Here is a 19,015-nt window from a genome sequence, read left to right as displayed (position 1 = left end):
TATGAATGAAGAGATCATGTCTAATTCACTGTTACATTCACAGTACCTGGTACACAATGAATATTGTTGAAGAGAGTTAGGGAGGGATGAAGGAATCAATGAACTCAAAGGAGATGGGGTTGGGATTACTGAAAAGTAAACAAAGAGGTACTTCAACTGCATTCTTATTAAAGGTAAGGACTTTTGATTGATGTTATGGTTATGTTAGCTTTTCTTCTACACTTTACATCTTTCTTTTCCTCTATATTAGTAGGACAGAAGACTGCATAAGGATCTGAAATTTGGTTAGGAGAAGTAAAGGTACCATTATAGTCATAACAAGGGTTCCCAGGTGGCACAATAGTAATGAGTAACAGAATCCACCCGCCAATGCAGGAGACACAAGAGATGCGGATTCAATCCCCTAGTCAAGAAGATCCCCAGGAGAAGGAAATAGCAACCCACTCCAGTATTCTTGTAAGGGAAGTCCCATGGATAGAGGAGCCAGGACGGCTCCAGTCCACGGGGTTGGAAGAAGTCAGACATGACTGAGCACACAGGCACACTAGATACAACACATGTATTAAAAGCCATATTGATGACTTAGAGGCTGTAACAGGACCGAGTGTCCAGGAGACAGTGCCCATGAAAGACGTGAGTATTCCTGAAAGCATCTTTACTTAATTTGAAAATAACTTCCCTCTTTGTGGTACATGAGTGTTCATGGTAGAACCAGAGACTAATTTCTGAACATATGAGTTTTTTCCTAAGCCAACTAGCCATATTTTGAAAAGCATTAAAATCAAGGTATTTCAACAGAGACTTTATGTTACTCTGATAGAGCATCTCTCTCATATAATTTACTACAATTAATTTTTATAAGAAAAATTTGCATGAAATTATTTTCATTCCATAATACAAGGAATAAAATTGCAAGTGAGCCCCAGTATTTGCATTTTTAATCTTCACAAAATTCCAACAGTGCATTAAAAGTTATAGTATTTTTCCACAAGGGCCCAGATACTCAGATTATGAAATGTTGACTATTCACATGACCACAAAAACTATCCTTCTCACTTTTGGGGTCATTGCTTATAAATGCATATACTGTAGTTAAAGGGAATATGTTAAGTAAGAATTTATATTTTCTACTAATATAGAAGTCTTTGTTCTTTGAGAAATTAGGACAATTCTGTAAAAAGAGAAGTAACTGTTCATATTGGCAGTCATTTTAAATGATTGCCTTTCCCAGCAGCCAAGTAAATTATAACACCACATTTCTATTCAAATATATTCCTTGTTAGTTTAGATGTGATACTTTATTTAGTGATTGGCAAATTGATTTACTTTTCAGTTACCATATTTATGAAGGCATTATTTTATTGATGTCATTTTAAAAATCACTAATTTTCCCCCTTTTCTTCAACCTACAATTGATGCTAATTGTTATTTTTCCAGAGAATGTCTTGTTAATGCAAACCAAAGACAATAGCAAGAAGAGATAGTGCTTATTGAGGTTCTAGAGGGAGCTAAGCACTTGCCATACATCAGTGCCCCTTGATCCTCACAACAACCTCTCAGAAGAGGAAAGATTATGAAAAAGTTCTCAGTGTGGCTGCACATAAGAATCCCCTGACAAAATCTGATTATAAAGTACCAAAATCTGGACCCTTGTCTGGTTATTCTCATTTAGTTGTTAGGGTGCAGCTGGAAATCAGTAACTCTTAGCACTCTAGCAATGATATAAATACACCGGTAGAGCAGATAATCACCGGTGTAGGGCACTGGTCTAAAGCAAAGGCCTTTCTTTCTCAGACATGCATGTAACAGTCCCCCAGACATCAGAGTAAAAGGCAGCACCTGGTGCAACAAGTGGGTGAGGCCAAGGAGACTTCATTTCCAGCAAACACTCACATGATAGAGATGCTGCTGCTTCGTAGTCTGTAAACAATCTGATCAGATCTACTGCTTTCCTGGCCCAGCTCTGTCACTTATTAACCCTGTTTTGTTGGGCATTGGTCTTAACCTCTCTATGTTCCAGTCTCCTTTTAGGTGAAGTAGAATTATAAGCACACCTACCTCAAAGAGTTGAGGATTACATAAAATAAATCTGCCTAAAGACAGGGAAGCCTGGCGTGCTACACTCCACGGGGTCACAAAGAGTCAGACAGGACTTGGCAACTGGAGAACAACAAAAGCCTTAGGCAGAGTGCTTGTCACATAGTATGTTTTCCATTGACCTTTCTTGAAAAAGGAACTTGAAACTGAAATCTTGCTGTCAAACCCATCCTGTTCCAAGTGCCCTGTTTTCTCTCAGGGTAGCCCTCAGGCTATTTCTTCATTTCTCCATTTCTTCAGTAAGATGGCTTTTGCCATATTACAGACTTTTCAACTTGACTCCTGTGGAAGGTAAGACTTACCAGAAAGATACAGGAAGCATGAGAGGCAGGAGGCGTGTTTCTATTTGGTGTCTAAAGGTAAGTGCTCAACTTTTAAGCTTCTTCAATGCAATACTGCCATCCTCCTGTCTGCAGGAGCCACTGGTGCTTGGAGTTGTCATCAGTCATTTGTAGACTTTCTAAGTGCCTATCTTCCTTTCACTGACAGGGAAGAAAAATTCAATTCTCCTGCAAAAGTTCCAGAAGGATCTGAACACGGGTGTTTTCAACAATCAGGAGAACGAGATCCTGAAGCAGATTGTGAAACACGACAGGGAGATGGTGCAGGCAATCCCTCCCCTCAATTACCCTCAAATGACAGCCCTGAATTCCACCTCTTCGACTACTACCCCGACCTCTCGCCTGAGGACACAGTCGCCGCCGGTGTACACAGCCACCAGTCTGTCTCATAGCAACCTGCACTCCCCCAGCCCCAGCACCCAGACCCCCCAGCCATCAGCCATCCTCTCACCCTGCTCCTACACCACCGCTGTCTGCAGCCCTCCTGTGCAGAGCCCGCTAGCCACTCGAACTTTCCACTATGCGTCCCCCACGGCTTCCCAGTTGTCCCTCATTCAGCAGCAGCAGGTTCAGCAGCCACCGCAGCCCCAGCAGCCACCCCAGCCTCCACAGACCCCTGGCAGCTCCACACCGAAAAATGAAGTTCACAAGAGCACGCAGGCGCTTCACAACACCAGCCTGACCCGAGAAGTCAGGCCCCTCTCGGCCTCGCAGCCCTCGCTGCCCCATGAGGTCTCCACCCTGCTCTCCAGACCGCATCCCACTGTGGGCGAGTCCCTGGCCTCCATCCCCCAACCCGTGACCACAGTCCACGGCTCGGGCCTGCAGGCAGGGGGCAGGGGCACCGTCCCCCAGCGAGTCACCCTGTTCCGACAGATGTCGTCGGGAGCCATCCCCCCCCACCGAGGAGTCCCCCCGGCGCCCCCTCCACCAGCAGCCGCTCATCCGAGGGAGGCGCCCTCTGTCTTAACTACAGACCCAGAGGCAGAAAAGCCACGATTTGCTTCAAATTTATGATCCCTGCTGATTGTCAAAGCAGAAAGAAATACTCTAACGAACTGAGGCGCTTCTCAGATCTGATTTTATTCTATCTCCTGATAGATCCCTCTAGCCTACTATGAAGAGATATTTTAGACAGCTCTGGCCTACATGCAAAATGTAATATATATATATATATATATATAAATATGCTATTAAATCTATATCTGAAAATCTCAAGAGAAGTTCAAAAGACTTGTTTAGCATTCAGTGTTATATGTCTTCCTTTCTTTAAATCATTAAAGGATTTCAAATGTTGTTGTAAGATTATTTATTTTTAACCTACTTTTACTTAATTCCTTTGATATATGTATTTCTCTATTTTACGAAGAGTTCTTGGATTCTATGGAAACAAACCTCTGATTTTAAAAAGGCAACTCAAGTGAGCTGAATAGCACCAATCAAAACTTCTCTCATTAGCTGTGTCTCTGCATCTAAATTGTTAATCATTAATTACAGAGGATTAAATAGCAGATCCCATTTTCTAAATCTAAATTGTATTTTGGTGCTTTGAATTTTGAATTAGGTTAAAGAACACACCATATGCTTGGCCATGGTAGGAGACTAGCATTGGCTATGATCTCTGTAGTCATAGAGATATGACTATCTCTAACCTCAAACATGTTCATTGATCTTTCAGAAAGCTGAAGGGATATTTCTCTTCAAGTGTTATCAGACTTTTACCAAGACTCAATCAATGTTAGCTGTAAATAACTGTTTCAACCCAAATAAAAATAGTTCTGTGCTGTATGAAGGTGAAAGTCATTGTTTAAGAATTTAGTTTTACTGCTTCACTTCAAAACTTAGAGTTTTAAATTTTACAAAACCTAATTGTGACAATTATTCAACTGTAATGCAATGGCTTGAAACCTACAATATTATTTTAACCTGCAATGTTTTATGCAAAATTGTATGCTTGGTTCTACAAATTGCTTGTATTATACCAAAAATCATTACTTTTCTTCTTTCTTGCCATAATCAAGCATCTGAAAATAGGCCCTGCATGCTTAGGGGGAAAAAAAGTAGGTTCAAAGCAGTCATTGTAGGGGAAAGCTTACAGTATTTCTCATTTCTAGAAAAGTATAACCATTCATTAATTGCCTATCTTAAAATTCCTGTAAGGCTGACTTGGATCTCTGACTTAAGTCTAGAAGTGAGGTTTTCACTTTCATTTAATGTTATTATTATCTTTATCATTTAAATGACAATTTGTAAACTACAGCTTGATTTGGAGTTGCCAGTGTGTTCTGTGTCTTTCACTGTAGTTGGTAGTTTACTGTGGTGTTAATTTAAAAAATAAATACACTATAGCATCATCTGTTGGGAACATACACTTGCTCTTTGTGTATTGTTAACTAAATGGTTAGTAAATCTTAAGGAACGTGGTGACTAACATAGCCCTTAGAAAGCAGGTTTGTTATTTTAAATGTGCTGAAAAAAGTACAGACCTGGTGACATTAAGCAGGAGGTCAAAGTCAATGTCTGCGAGCATCATTTTGTTTTTGTGTTGGTTGTATGTTTCCTTAACTCTGTTCATGATCTGTGAACATCTGCTTCTTCTCAAAGAAGTCCCTTAGAAATCATTTGTGCCTAACATACCCCTCGAATATGGTGGATGACTGGAACACAATCGGAAGATTCCCAATAACAGACTTCTGTAAATAACCCGAGTTAAGAGAATGACCTAAAGTGGAGGTCTTCCATATCTCTGACACTGGCAATGCATTTAAGAAGAATTTAACAAAGATCATGCACTAAATGGGGCAGGACCTCCAGACAGACTTGAGGACAGAAAACAAAAGCAAAACTCTAAAACGGATCTATGCCGCCTGTTATGCCTTTTATGGATATAATACTTATAATACCAAAATGAGTTGTTATGTTTAATTTCTAACAAATTCTAGCTTGTGTGAAAGGAATCAACAGTGCTAGACAATGTGTAATCATGAACATGCTGGTAAACTATGATGGAGTGTCAGGAGTGGGGTAAGAAAGGGATTGTTCAGTCTACCTAGGACCTATGGGGAAGCTGCAAGACCATTTACATATCAGGACAAAACTCCTTTATTTTATTAAAATACTGATAATTAACTTAAATTTATTAAGATCATTATTGGTCCTTTGAATTATTAAAGGTTTACATTTGATAGAACTAATGGGTTTGGTAGTGAAATATTTTTATATATAAAAATGTTTGGTTTTTTATTTTGAGCACTATTGAGAAACATAAGCAAAATTGAATTGCATGGTCTTTCAGTGCAACCATAAAGTTTTTATTCACTTTGTAACAGAATGGACAAAAAAAAAGAACCCTAAGGTTTATATGTTAAACTAATAAAGTGGTACAGGGTAAATTATATACATATATATGTATGAATATATATACTTAGGTTAAGAAGAAAATTGACTCACATTCCTGTAACATAAAAGTTCATTACTAGTTGAAAAGTGACCACTTTTCTCTGTACATAGTTAAGCCCATAAGTATGGAATTTTGAACTGTACAGAAAGAAATGTATTACTGAAAAGATTGATCTTTCTGCTGCTGGGAAAATAGTAGAATAGCTGATTCTCACAACAACTGTATGATCAGGGATGAATTAGAGAATTTCTTTTGTCTTTGCTCAAAGCCATACATATATAAATATATATAAAGATTGTTAATAAATTCAACAAAAAATAAACTAAAATCATGAATATTTTATTTTATCAATATACACTAGTCAAACATTTTATTTAAGAGTATAGATTTGCCTCTGTCTTTCTGTCTTTATATCATCAGATGTCCAAGAGGGCTTTTACTTGATAATCATCATAAAATAAATTATAGATATTCTCTAACTATAGAAAGAAAAGAACTTAAATAGAACATGGATTTTCCAGCTATCCCTGTGTTGTTTTCTTCTTGTATACTGTACAAGTTGAGTTTTTTTCTTCTTCACGCTGTACTTTCTTAACATGTGGTTTTATCCAATTTCAAAACACAAATATTTCTGTGCTTTATTGGATACGGGGATGAGAAATAATTGCCCTGTAATTTACATATACAAACCTATTTTATGATAGCCATCAGTCTTCTAAAGACTGGATAGTGACAGAATCTCCATATGCAAATGAATTTTGAATCAGACCTAAAAGCTTGAGACAAGAAAACAATGAGTGAAGGATTCTCAAAAGTGTTAAGCAAAAATAGAAGGAGTGGAAATAGATTATAGTCATCAAATAAATGGCCTGTCTCCCTGTCTCTGTCACCATTCCTTAAGTGAATGCTGCCTCACTTTCTGTAGGTGGCTGCTTTTCCATTTACAAAAAAAGAACGTAACATCTGCAAGACACTACAAAGTACTCAGTCAAACTGCTAGAATAAACTAAGGGACTTGGGTGATTTAAACAATGTGATGAGTTTTGAATTTTAGATGTATTATTTCAAATCTTGAATTATTTACACTTCAAAATGCAAATGATCTGTACTATTTTTCAAGTCTATTTTTAAAGACTCCACACCTCCTTTTCACCTTGTGTGTTTATATGTGTTAATTTCACTATGCTACTTTGCTGCTGTAGATCTCACTATCATCATTTCATCATTTACAACATTAAGCTCTTTAAACAAGGTTTCTGTCCCTTCTGCCTCCATCCTTCTAGAATGCCATGCATACCAAGTCGCTTTAGTCGTGCCCGACTCTGTGCGACCCCATGGACAGCAGCCGACCAGGCTCCTCCATCCACAGGAGTCTCCAGGCAAGAATAATGGAATGGGTTGCTATTTCCTTCCCCTCCTTCTAGAATATGTGCCATGAAACCCAGGTGTGATTATTTTGTTTGTAGCTACATGCTCTATTTGAAAAATTACTTATATTGTACAATATGAATGAAATGAGGTGCTTACAGGATAATTGGATGCAGAGCATCAATACCTGAAAGGAATGGCCAGAAATTTTTTAAAGTGTGACCGGCTGCATGCACTGAACTGTTACTTCTATAACTTTATTCATTCTGTCTTTTTTCCAGAAAAACAGGATCAAACAAAGATTTGCTGTATTCAGGGTTAGGTATACCTACTACTGGCACTTGAAAGCAGTGACTTTCTTACATAATTTTGATTCCTTCCATTTAAAAAAAATAGCATCTATGATTTATATACTGGCCAACAGTGAAGTTAAGCATGATGAGAATCTCTGCTTTTAAAAGAGAACAAAGAAAATAGGAAGTATCTTGCCTAAATTCATGAAGGATTTAGAAGCAGACTGGCCATATTGCTCCTCTTCCCATTTTGCAGTTTTTTACCAGAAGCTACATTCCTCCCTTCGCTGGGAACAATTGACATTTCCATTAATATGTCATTCTGTTCTTCATCATTTCCTTCATAGCTTTAGGGTGTGAAAAGCATGAACTTTTCTTTATAGGAAAAATTTTATGACATATTCACAAATCTGCCCCCTGAAAAAGATAATTTTATTACAATTGTTTAGAAGAAAATCTTAGTGATTTGTAATACTTGATTGCTTTTCAGACTTGATTACCCCCTCAATTGTACTGAGAAGGTACATATAGTTCTGAGTTGCTCAAAGTGTGATATTCAGGTATTTAACATAATGAAGTATTTCATTTGAGAAATATTAAATAGTATTAAATGGATGAAAAACTTACATACACTATATAGCATATAGTCTGCATATAACTCCATGCCAAAAATCAAGTCTTTATTAACAATATTGGCTTGTAAACAAGCATATGGAAAGATTCAAGTGTTTGTCCTTTTCACAGTAATTACCTTAAAACACTAAACATATATCACAAACCCAGTAGAATGAATCAAAATATGTTTGACCCCGAGTTCAGAACAATCTAAGGACTGGTAGCAAGTTGATGTGATTTACCTCTACTTGATAACAGTAAATTCCAATTTGGAAAGCAGTCAAAACTTATTTGAAAATCAATTTTCTTAAAACAATAAATCACCTAGTTTGGCATCACTTTTGCAATCAAAAACAATTGTGGTTACTTTTATGCATGTGTCTCATAAGTGATCTTTGAAGGCCTTCTAGGCATGTTCCATGACCCTTTAAATATGTATAGCTTCCCAAATTCAGACTGTCTAGATTCTAAATGTTTGCTTCCCTGGTGGCTCAGTGATAAAGAATCTGCCTGCCAATGCAAGAGACATAAGAGACACAGATTTGATCCCTGGGTTGGAAAGATCTCCTGGAGAAGGAAATGGCAACCCACTTGCCATTCTTATATTCTTGCCGGGAAAATCTCATGGATAGAGGAGCCTGGCTAGCTACAAGTCTGCGGTCTCAGAGTTGGAATGACTCAGCAACTAAACCACTATAGCTTTAAATCCAGCGTAAGCATCTGTTTTTACACTAACAGAAAAACAATGATCAAATCTACTGATTTGGGCTTGTTTTGCATGGTTCTTTTTTAAGGGATGATTATTTACCATACATATGACATCATCTATTTCTGTGAATAAATGATATTGAATTTTAATTTCTTCATATTTGAAATTCTCAGATAATAGCTTCTTAAACTGAAACCTATAATGAACACTTAGTCTTTCCCAAGTTAGTTTATTATTAACCTTTATATAAACAACATAAACAGAAATCTACTATATGATTTTGCTAATTACTCCAAGATACGAATGTTGACAAGCTCTGAGACTTCATATTTTTATTAAAATAATTTGTCATATAAATGAATAACAAATGTATGTCAAAAATTTAGCTCAAACTTGAAAGAGAGTTCTGAGTAAGCCAGTTCAAAGATTCTATCTAGATAGAACTATTTTGTAAATAAAAATTAAAATATCATTTCAACAATAATTTTTTTTAGAAAATTATCTGATTAAATAAAGATTGTGTGTGTGTGTGTGCACGCACACTAAGTCACTTCAGTCATGTCTGACTCTTTGTGACCCTATGGACTGTAACACACCAGGCTCCTCTGTCCGTGGAATTCTCCAAGCAGGAATTCTGCAATAGGTTGCCATGCTCTCCTCCAGGGGATTTTCCTGACCCAGGGATCAAAAGTGCATCTCTTATATCTCCTGCATTGACAAGCAGATACTTTACCACTGGTGCCACCTAGGAAGCCTCTGGTTAAAGGTTATTAACCCCTTTATAAGAACCAGAGATCAAATTGCCAACATCTGCTGGAATATGGAAAAAGCAAGAGAGTTCCAGAAAAACATCTATTTCTGCTTTATTGACTATGCCAAAGTCTTTGACTGTGTGGATCACAATAAACTGTAGAAACTTCTTCAAGAGATGGGAATACCAGACCACCTGACCTGCCTCTTGAGAAACCTGTATTCAGGTCAGGAAGCAACAGTTAGAACTGGACATGAAACAACAGACTGGTTCCAAATAGGAAAAGGAGTGAGTCGAGGCTGTATATTGTCACCCTGCTTATTTAACTTATATGCAGAGTACATCATGAGAAACGCTGGACTGGAAGAAGCACAAGCTAGAATCAAGATTGCTGGGAGAAATATCAATCACCTCAGATATGCAGATGACACCACCCTTATGGCAGAAAGTAAAGAGGAACTAAAAAGCCTCTTGATGAAAGTGAAAGTGGAGAGTGAAAAAGTTGGCTTAAAATTCAACATTCAGAAGACTAAGATCATGGCATCTGATCCCATCACTTCATGGGAAATAGATGGGGAAACACTGGAAACAGTGTCAGACTTTATTTTGGGTGGCTCCAAAATCACTACAGACGGTGATTGCAGCCATGAAATTAAAAGACACTTACTCCTTGGAAGGAAAGTTATGAGCAACCTAGATAGCATATTCAAAAGCAGAGACACTACTTTGCCAACAAAGGTCCATCTGGTCAAGGCTATGATTTTTCCAGTGGTAATGTATGGATGTGAGAGTTGGACTGTGAAGAAGGCTGAGCGCTGAAGAATTGATGCTTTTGTACTGTGGTGTTGGAGAAGACTCTTGAGAGTCCCTTGGACTGCAAGGAAATCCAACCAGTCCATTCTGAAGGAGATCAGTCCTGGGATTTCTTTGGAAGGACTGATGCTAAAGCTGAAACTCCAATACTTTGGCCATCTCATGCGAAGAGTTGACTCATTGGAAAAGACTCTTTTTCTGGGAGGGATTGAGGGCAGGAGGAGAAGGGGATGACAGAGGATGAGATGACTGGATGGCATCACCGACTCGATGGACGTGAGTTTGAGTGAACTCCGGGAGTTGGTGATGGACAGGGAGGCCTGGTGTGCTGCAATCATGGGATCGCAAAGAGTAGACATGACTGAGCAACTGAACTGAACTAGTGGGTGATGACATATTCTCAGTAAAAATCTTAATTTTCTGAAAGTCTGTCAGAAAAATGCTCATTTTACCATGAATAGTAACTACTTTCCAGAAGGACAGTAAAATACGTCCCAGAAAAAGTTCTGGTCCTGTTAGTCACTCAGTTCTGTCTGACTCTTTGTGACCCCATGGAGCCCACCAAGCTCTTCTGTCCATGGAATTCTCCAGGCAAAAATACCAGAGTGGGTTGCCATTTCCTTCTCCAGGGGATCTTCCTGACCCAGGGATTGAACCTGTGTCTCTTGCATTGCAGGCAGGCTTTACCTAAGTAGTTTTGAGAAATATCTTTTTCATTTAAGTTATAAAATGTATGACAATAAATGATAAACTTTTCTGCACACACTTTAAAGTGACTTCAGTCTATAATATCTACCTAAGGAATTAGTTTATAGCTGCAAAATGTTAAGTATTTGTAATAATCCATAAGTAATTCCTACCTATTGTCTCAGCTTATTTCTGAAAACATGTTTCTCTGATGACAAAAATAGCAAAGTTTCTTAACCTCAAAAAAAAAAAAAAAGTTGTGACATTTCTAAAGATGCTTTATCTCTCCAGATTATGAAGTTATTTGCCAGACTGAAAGGCTTATATTATATAAGGATATCATGACTGGGAATTTTGAAAACTGACTTTATTCATTTATTTTAGATCTGAGAGCAAGAAAAATTAGAACTGATCATCAGCCAAAAACTAAGACACTTCACATCTCAGTTCTTAAGCTATCCTAATATAATCTTCGGTACATAAACACAATTCAAGACTTCTACATCCCCACTTTATATTGTTTTAAGATTCAAAGGGGCTGCAGAACCTTGGATCCGTAAGGAAACAAACTTTGCCATCAATATACATTGGAGAAGCAGTTCAAGTACAGAGCATGAAAAGAGGAAAATGACACTGAAGGAGATCAAAAATATACATGAAGAGTTTTAAATATTCATTTTGATAGTGAAGAGTGTCACCTTATTAGTTCTAAGTAACAAAAAAGAATGTGACATTGAAGAGCTTATGAAGATCTACTTTAGAATATGTGGCATAGAATTTAGGTCGTTATGAGATTATTGTCTTCATTTAGTACCACATTTTTTTCTTACTTTCCTTCCATTATATTTTCATAGATTGCTTAGTCTCTGTAAAGATATTTCCTATGAACCTTTTTGACAAATACCTAGTAATCTTATTTTTTAAGACAAGTGGCTTTTTTATGATTGTGCTTTTGTTTATAATGTAGCTAAAAATGTATGCCTTAAATGAAATACTCATTTCAAAGGAAGTCACAAAGCTTTTATAAGTAACAAATACAACTATGAAGCAGAACTAGTTAGCTTATAATGGTGAAACTGAAGGGAGAAGTCATGGGTGGTAGGAATTCTGTTTCAACATATTAAAAATCTAGGATACATTAGGAAGGAAGAAAGTTTTGGAAACCATTGAGTTATTTTTATGCCTATGTTTCAGAACTAATCTTACTTCTTATCTATGAGATATTAAGAATAGCATCAATATAAATACTGGGTACTTCAAAAAACAAGGTGACTATTGGAAAGCAGAGGGTATGGATTGAACTATGAGTATGAAAAGGTCTCAAAATGCAGCCTATTCAGAAATAGGAAAGAACCAAAGTGCAGCTTTCAACTAAAAGAGCAGCAAACCCACTGGTGGACAAGAATGACTCAGCAGAAAGGGAAATCTCTAGGAGATTAGGGCAGGATGCACAGAAGGTTTCTGCTACTATTGGAGCACACTCAAAAGTGAAAGGTTGTCAGGGGATTACAGATTTTAAACAAGAAATCCACTAATCCTAGGTACACTCACACAAAACTGAATACTATCAAAGATACGTATCACCTGTACTAACAACAGCAGAAATCTTTTTGTAAAGAGTTCCAATCTAATAGGTATCAATCCTTAGAGTATATGCATTTGTATGGGGAGAAAGAAATAAAATCTGCTCTATGTATTATTATTTATACATTAATTTTAAAATTCTTTTACTGCAAACATCTTCCTATTAGGTCTGATTCACATTACACACAAAAAATAATGTGTTCATTTAATTTTTTTATTCTAGCTTATAACACTCATTTCAGAAGAGTAATGGGGTTATTACAAAATATTAGTTACAAAAAGAAAGTATAGATAGGGTTAAGAATCATTGTTCTAAATACTGATGTGTATAGGGATTTGTGGAGGCAAATGGCAAGCCACTCCAGTATTTTTGTCTGGAGAATCTTATGGACAGAGGAGCCTGGTGGGCTAAAGTCCATGGAGTCCCATTGAGTCACAGAGGGTCAGACACAACTGAAGTGATTAAGCAAGCATGCATGCATGCACAGGGATTTGTGCTGCATTCTCTGTAATAGCCTCACTGCTGAATGGACTTTAATTTTTATATAATTATGCATTTTATAATAGAAAGTATTGATAAATATTTGGAATTGGGAAGAATAAATGTGAGTAAGCATAGGCAGCAGCAAAGGAAAAGTTGTCAGATTTGAAAATAAGAATTGGACTCTATTTCCTACAAGTTTCCTATTTTCAGATTTATAAAATTTAAAATGCAGAATATAGTTATTAAAAATGACCAAAAATAGAAGAAACAACTGGATTGAGTAAACATTTTTACATTAAAAAAAAGAAGGAACATGGGTCTTATTTTGCAATAATTAATTAAACAATCAACCACTCAACTTTGCAGACTTCCCAGTAGCAGCTGATTCTTTGAAGAGCCAGAGGACTTACCTGGATGGTGACACCTAAGGAAGGTCTGTTAGTCCTTTAATCCATAATATTTATCCTGCGTTGCTTAGAATCCTTGCTGTTTAATCACTCCATTTGCTTGCATTTTTTGTATACATGTTGCCTTAGTGGTTCAATCACACTAAGCCATTAGTTCTATGTATAATTTAGATGGTCTATGAGTTCACCAAAATCATTCCCTGAGCACCTGTGCTGTGGTGAGAAGTATTCTGGATAATGTGGTATGGCTGTGGACAAGAAGGACATAAATGTGTTCCTTTGTGAAGCTTATATCCTTCTGGGAAGGAATACATCATAAATAAATAAGAAAATACATAATAATTCAGATGGTGAAAGAGCTTTAGAGAAAAACAGTGCGGAAAAGAGAGAAGGGAACATCAGGATGGGGGTTTGGGGAGAGTTTACTATTTTAAGCAGCATGATCAGCAAGATCGTCATTGAGTTGAATATTAAACAATGGCCAAAAGGGATTTATCAGTCAATATAATTAGGCATCCTCCTGTGTCTTGCTACTTAAAGTAGGTTCATTCATCTGTATCATGTGAGAGACTGAAAGACATACGGAATCCTAATCCTACCCTGTATCTACAAGCAAGATTTAGGATTTTAACAAGATCCCCAGGTGATCCATATGTGGATTAATATTTGAAAAGTACAGGGCAAATAAAGTTTTAGAAGAGGTAAATAAATTATAAGGGCATTTTAGAGAACTGCCAGTAAGTAGATTTCATTCAGACAAATAGAGTAGGAGAGAGAGACTCAGTGTAAACTGAGCTTACTCAAACTCCACCAGGGGTAAAGAAAAAGGTGGGAGGCTTTTTAAATGCCAAAGTGTGCTTCCAAGGCTGCTCAGTGGTAAAGAGTCGGCCCATCAATGTGGAAGATGAAAGAGACATGGACGTATTCGATCCCTGGTTGGGAAGATGCCCTGGAGGAGGAAATGACAACCCACTCTGGTTTTCTGGCTGGGATAATCCTGTGGACAGAGGACTACAGATCATGGTGGACTATAGATCTTGGGGTCCCAAAGAGTCGGACATGATTAAGGAACTGAGCCACTTACATATACACATATTTGCTAAAGAAAAACAGTAAGGATGTTAAGAGGGGTGGAGGTAGTCAATGTACTTTGCTGATTGGCACTTATTTGATAGAGAAACAGCTTTTATATCTTCAGGAGAGATGTCAATTTTGCGATTGAAGCCAGGTGCACCATAGTTAATTTCTTACCCTCTCACAGGAAATAGGAGAAAGGAGAGTTATGTCTCTAGATGCCTACATTTCAAAGAGATGACTTCTAAGTCTTTGAGGAAATATGTCTGGTTTGATAGAGCATTACCGTCTCGAAGGGGAGAGAAAGGATTTATAGTTGCAAGTTTTTTGATGTAGCTACTCTAAGAAAAGGGAAGAGAGAGGTCCATAGTCATGTTTTGGCTGGAACAAACAGTAAATTCCTTTGGCAATGCTGAATTTTCTCAGGCAGATATTTTGAAAGGACATGGAATCCTTCTAGGGAGATGAACTTGGGCCAACAGAAGTCATACTAAAATTTAGTAAAATCTCAGTGTGAAGGGTTATGAGGTTGATGGACAGAGTCATCCATGCCAAGAATTTTGAAGTTTTTATGAAGACGTTGAAACTGATGACAAACTCCCTATTTAATAATTTTACCCATGACTATCCCTGACCTGTCTCTTGAGAAATCTGTATGCAGGTCAGGAAGCAACAGTTAGAACTGGACATGGAACAGCAGAAGGTTCCAAATTGGGAAAGGAGTACATCAAGGCTATATATTGTCACCCTGCTTATTTAACTTATATGCAGAGTACATCATGAAAAATGCCAGATGTGCTGGATGAAGCACAAACTGGAATCAAGATTGCCAGGAGATAGATCAATAACCTCAGATATGCAGATGACAACACCCTTATTACAGAAAGCAAAGAAGAACCAAAGAGCCTCTTGATGAAAATGAAAGAGGAGAGTAAAAATGTTGGCTTAAAGCTCAACATTCAGAAAACTAAAATCATGGCATCGGGTCCTATCACTTCATGGCAAATAGATGGGGAAACAGTGGAAACAGTGGCTGACTTTATTTTGGGGGACTCCAATATCACTGCAGATGGTGACTGCCGCCATGAAATTAAAAGACGCTTGCTCCTTGGAAGAAAAGTTATGACCAACCTAGACAGCATATTGAAAAGCAGAGATATTACTTTGCCAGCAAAGTTCCATCTGGTCAAGGCTATGGTTTTTCTAGTAGTCATGTATGGATGTGAGAGTTGGACTGTGAAGAAAGCTGAGCACCAAAGAATTGATGCTTTTGAATTGTTGGAGAAGACTCTTGGGAGTCCCTTGGACCGCAAGGAGATCCAACCAGTCCATCCTAAAGGAAATCAGTCCTAAGTGTTCCTCGGGAGGACTGAAGCTGAAGCTGAAACTCCAATACTTTGGCCACCTGATGCGAAGAGCTGACTCATTTGAAAAGACACTGATGCTGGGAAAGATTGAGGGCAGGAGAAGGGGATGACAGAGGATGAGATGGTTGGATGGCATCACCAACTAAACGGACATGAGTTTGCGTAAACTCTGGAAGTTGGTGATGGACAGGGAGTCCTGTTGTGCTGTGGTCCATGGGTTTGCAAAGAGTCGGGCATGACTGGGAAACTGAACTGAACTGAACTGATCCATGGACTTACAGTTGGTCACACTGACTTTCCTAGCTGCCTCCTGGCACTTCTTAATTAGAAATAGGAAGCAATTCATACATGTTAGATATCACCATTTCCTCTTTGGGGATGAATTTTGGTGCCATAGCCAGCCATGTTTCCTAACTCACATTAATCCAACATGTTTATTGCTTTTTGTAATATTTTTAATGCTAATAATACCATGTTAACATTGTAAAAATAAATAAATTTGGACAATGCTTTATAAATGAGCTTCTATTCATGCCATATCTATATATCTTCAGTGCTTTTTCAGTTTTCAGGTACAAAAACTGTCTCTCCTCACTGTGGAGCCATGGTAGAGTTACATAAACTGTTATATTTCAGTTTCCATAATTGGACAAGTAAGAATTGAAATAGTTTCTGCTTCCCAGGGTGATTAGGAGTATTATCTGAGATAAATTTTTCAAAAAAGTTTATCCCAACTCTTGACTCACATCAAACATTCTAGTTGCAAAGAACGGAATTTTCTAAATCATGCTAGGCTACTTGGAATATGAACTAGATGAATCTGGTATCTCATGCCCAGCTTTCCCAGAGGAAGGAACTACATATGCATGCAATCTTAATTTTCTGTGGGAAGTCATGCTTCTAGTTGCTACACCATTCCTCATGACCCAAGACATTGTGTGTGTGTTCTTGGTTGCTTAGTTGTGTCCAATTCTTTGTGACCCCATGGACTGTAACCCACCAGTCTCCTCTGCCCCTGGGGATTCTCCAGGCAAGAATACTGGAGTGGGTTTCTATGCCCTTCTCCAGGGGATCTTACAACCCAGGGATTGAAACCAGGTCTCCCATATTGCAGGTGGATTCTTTACCGTCTGAGCCACCAGGGAAACCCAGGTGTTAGGCAGCTGGTATTTTCAGATGCCCTCTGTAAACAGCTGACAACCATATTTCCAGTGTTTCCAACATCTATCAACCCTACTACTGATTAGGTTTCTTTCTTGTATCTGTCCTGTAATAGGTAATATAGCAGAAGGGCAGTGAACCTCCACTGTCACACTGGTCCCAGAGAGATTCTCCATGGCATATGAAACAGAGATGGTAGCATGAACCTGATCCTAACATAAACCCCGTGACAGTAGAATTCATCCTACGGCCAGCTGGCATGGTGCCTGAGAGGAGAAGCTCCAGATGGGACAGCATGTATGATGCATGGGATGTTGTATACATTATTATAATCTTACCTCTTTAAAGTAAGAACCTGTAATATGATGCCAGTATTCACCATGTTGTCATTAAAGTTGATGATGATTAGAGTGTGAGAGTACACACACACACACACACACACACACACACAGGTTTGGTTACACATATAAAGCCTTGTCTTTTATGATGTATTTAGGAAGAGAAAGATTTCTGAAAGACATCACACCCCAAGTACTCACCTCTTTGAAGTACAGATCCAATTAAAGTGTCTAGTGCCTATTTCTATTTGATGTTCTGGGAGAGATTACAACTGTACAACTGGAGCTCTGTAGGTGACTAAGTGTAGTTCAATTCATCTAGCATAAGGCAAGCATCCTGCCCCTAAGAATTTGACCTTTTGTCCCGCCCTTTCCTTTAAATTCAGGCTCTTGGCTGGGCAGCAAGATCGTCAGGATTAGTTATAAGGCCATTTTTTAGAACTGATACTTTAAAATCTCCTACTATAGTTACAAAACCATAACATCTTTTGAGCGGGTAAACTCTGCAGGAAATTATCTGGACTCAGTCCTTAAAGCTTTGTTCCCAGCAGGAGCTGAGATCTAAACTTCTCACTATTACTTTGTGATATATATATATGAAAATATCCATCTCATGTCAGAAGGCTTTAGCGTTACTGGGTGAACATTGTGTTAGAGATCTGTAGAGAGGTGATAAAAGTATAGAACTAAAATAAAAAAATTATGAAATTTGAAAATTAAAACTTTCAGGAATCTCAAATTAGCTCCATTTATTGAATCAAATACTTGACCTGTTGGTAGAAGACCAGACCTGTTCACTTCATGGACTGTTTGTTGCTAAAATAGACTTTAAGGTTTAATAGATTAGGGTGGGGAAAATGAACCTCTGTTAGGACAAGAAGAGATTAGGGTGGGGAAAATGAACCTCTGTTAGGGCAAGAAGAGAAGAAAGTAAATTTACCTTTACTTCTAAATATTAAATTTAGTTATTATGTAACTATGAACTGGAGAAGGAAATGGCAACCCACTCCAGTATTCATGCCTGGAGAATCCCATGGACAGAGGAGCCTGGTAGGCTGCAGTCCACGGGGTCGCAAAGAGTCAGACACGACTGAGCGACTTCACTTACTTACTTATGAACTATGAAAGAGACATGCTATTTTTAAGGGAGGTAATTTACTACACACACCAATCACGTATTGTGTGACTTTTTTTTTTTTTTTGCCTTTTTTTGTCTTAAAATAAAGTGCTTGTACAGGCTAGTAGTTTAGCTTAACCTAAAAACCTATAGATGTGAATTTTTGACATTAAGCATGACATGAAAAGCTTTAATGTTTCCTGTGCTCTGAACATGTCTGATTCTTCTTGGCACTAGCCAATTATTACCACTTGAGTCACTTTTTTAGCACACTTCTTAGCTCAGTGATAAGTTCCTTCTTGCCATGCCTGAGCAAAACCTACAATTCATATTTTAGTGTAGAATTGATAAAAATGAATTCATCTCTGAATGATCAAACTACCCTGTTCTGTAGCATTTCGCTGTTCTG

The 19,015-nt window shown here is 37.9% G+C and overlaps 1 protein-coding gene across 1 annotated transcript in view; it reads left to right on the top strand.

The window, feature by feature from the left end:
- HCN1 (hyperpolarization activated cyclic nucleotide gated potassium channel 1) overlaps positions 1–5,628 on the top strand; it is a 446,451-nt gene extending 440,823 nt beyond the window's left edge. The window contains exon 8 of the mRNA XM_040262465.1: positions 2,587–5,628. Coding sequence (XP_040118399.1) covers positions 2,587–3,455 — 869 coding nt within the window. The 3' untranslated portion in view covers positions 3,456–5,628. The remainder of the gene's footprint in view (positions 1–2,586) is intronic.
- Positions 5,629–19,015: the final 13,387 nt, after the last annotated feature.

This window comes from Oryx dammah, unplaced genomic scaffold, assembly GCF_014754425.2.
Source record: "Oryx dammah isolate SB20612 unplaced genomic scaffold, SCBI_Odam_1.1 HiC_scaffold_20, whole genome shotgun sequence".
NCBI classification, from domain to species: Eukaryota; Metazoa; Chordata; class Mammalia; order Artiodactyla; family Bovidae; genus Oryx; species Oryx dammah.
The sequence above is the reverse complement of the archived record's forward strand: the minus strand, read 5'-3'. Positions and strand labels throughout refer to the sequence as shown.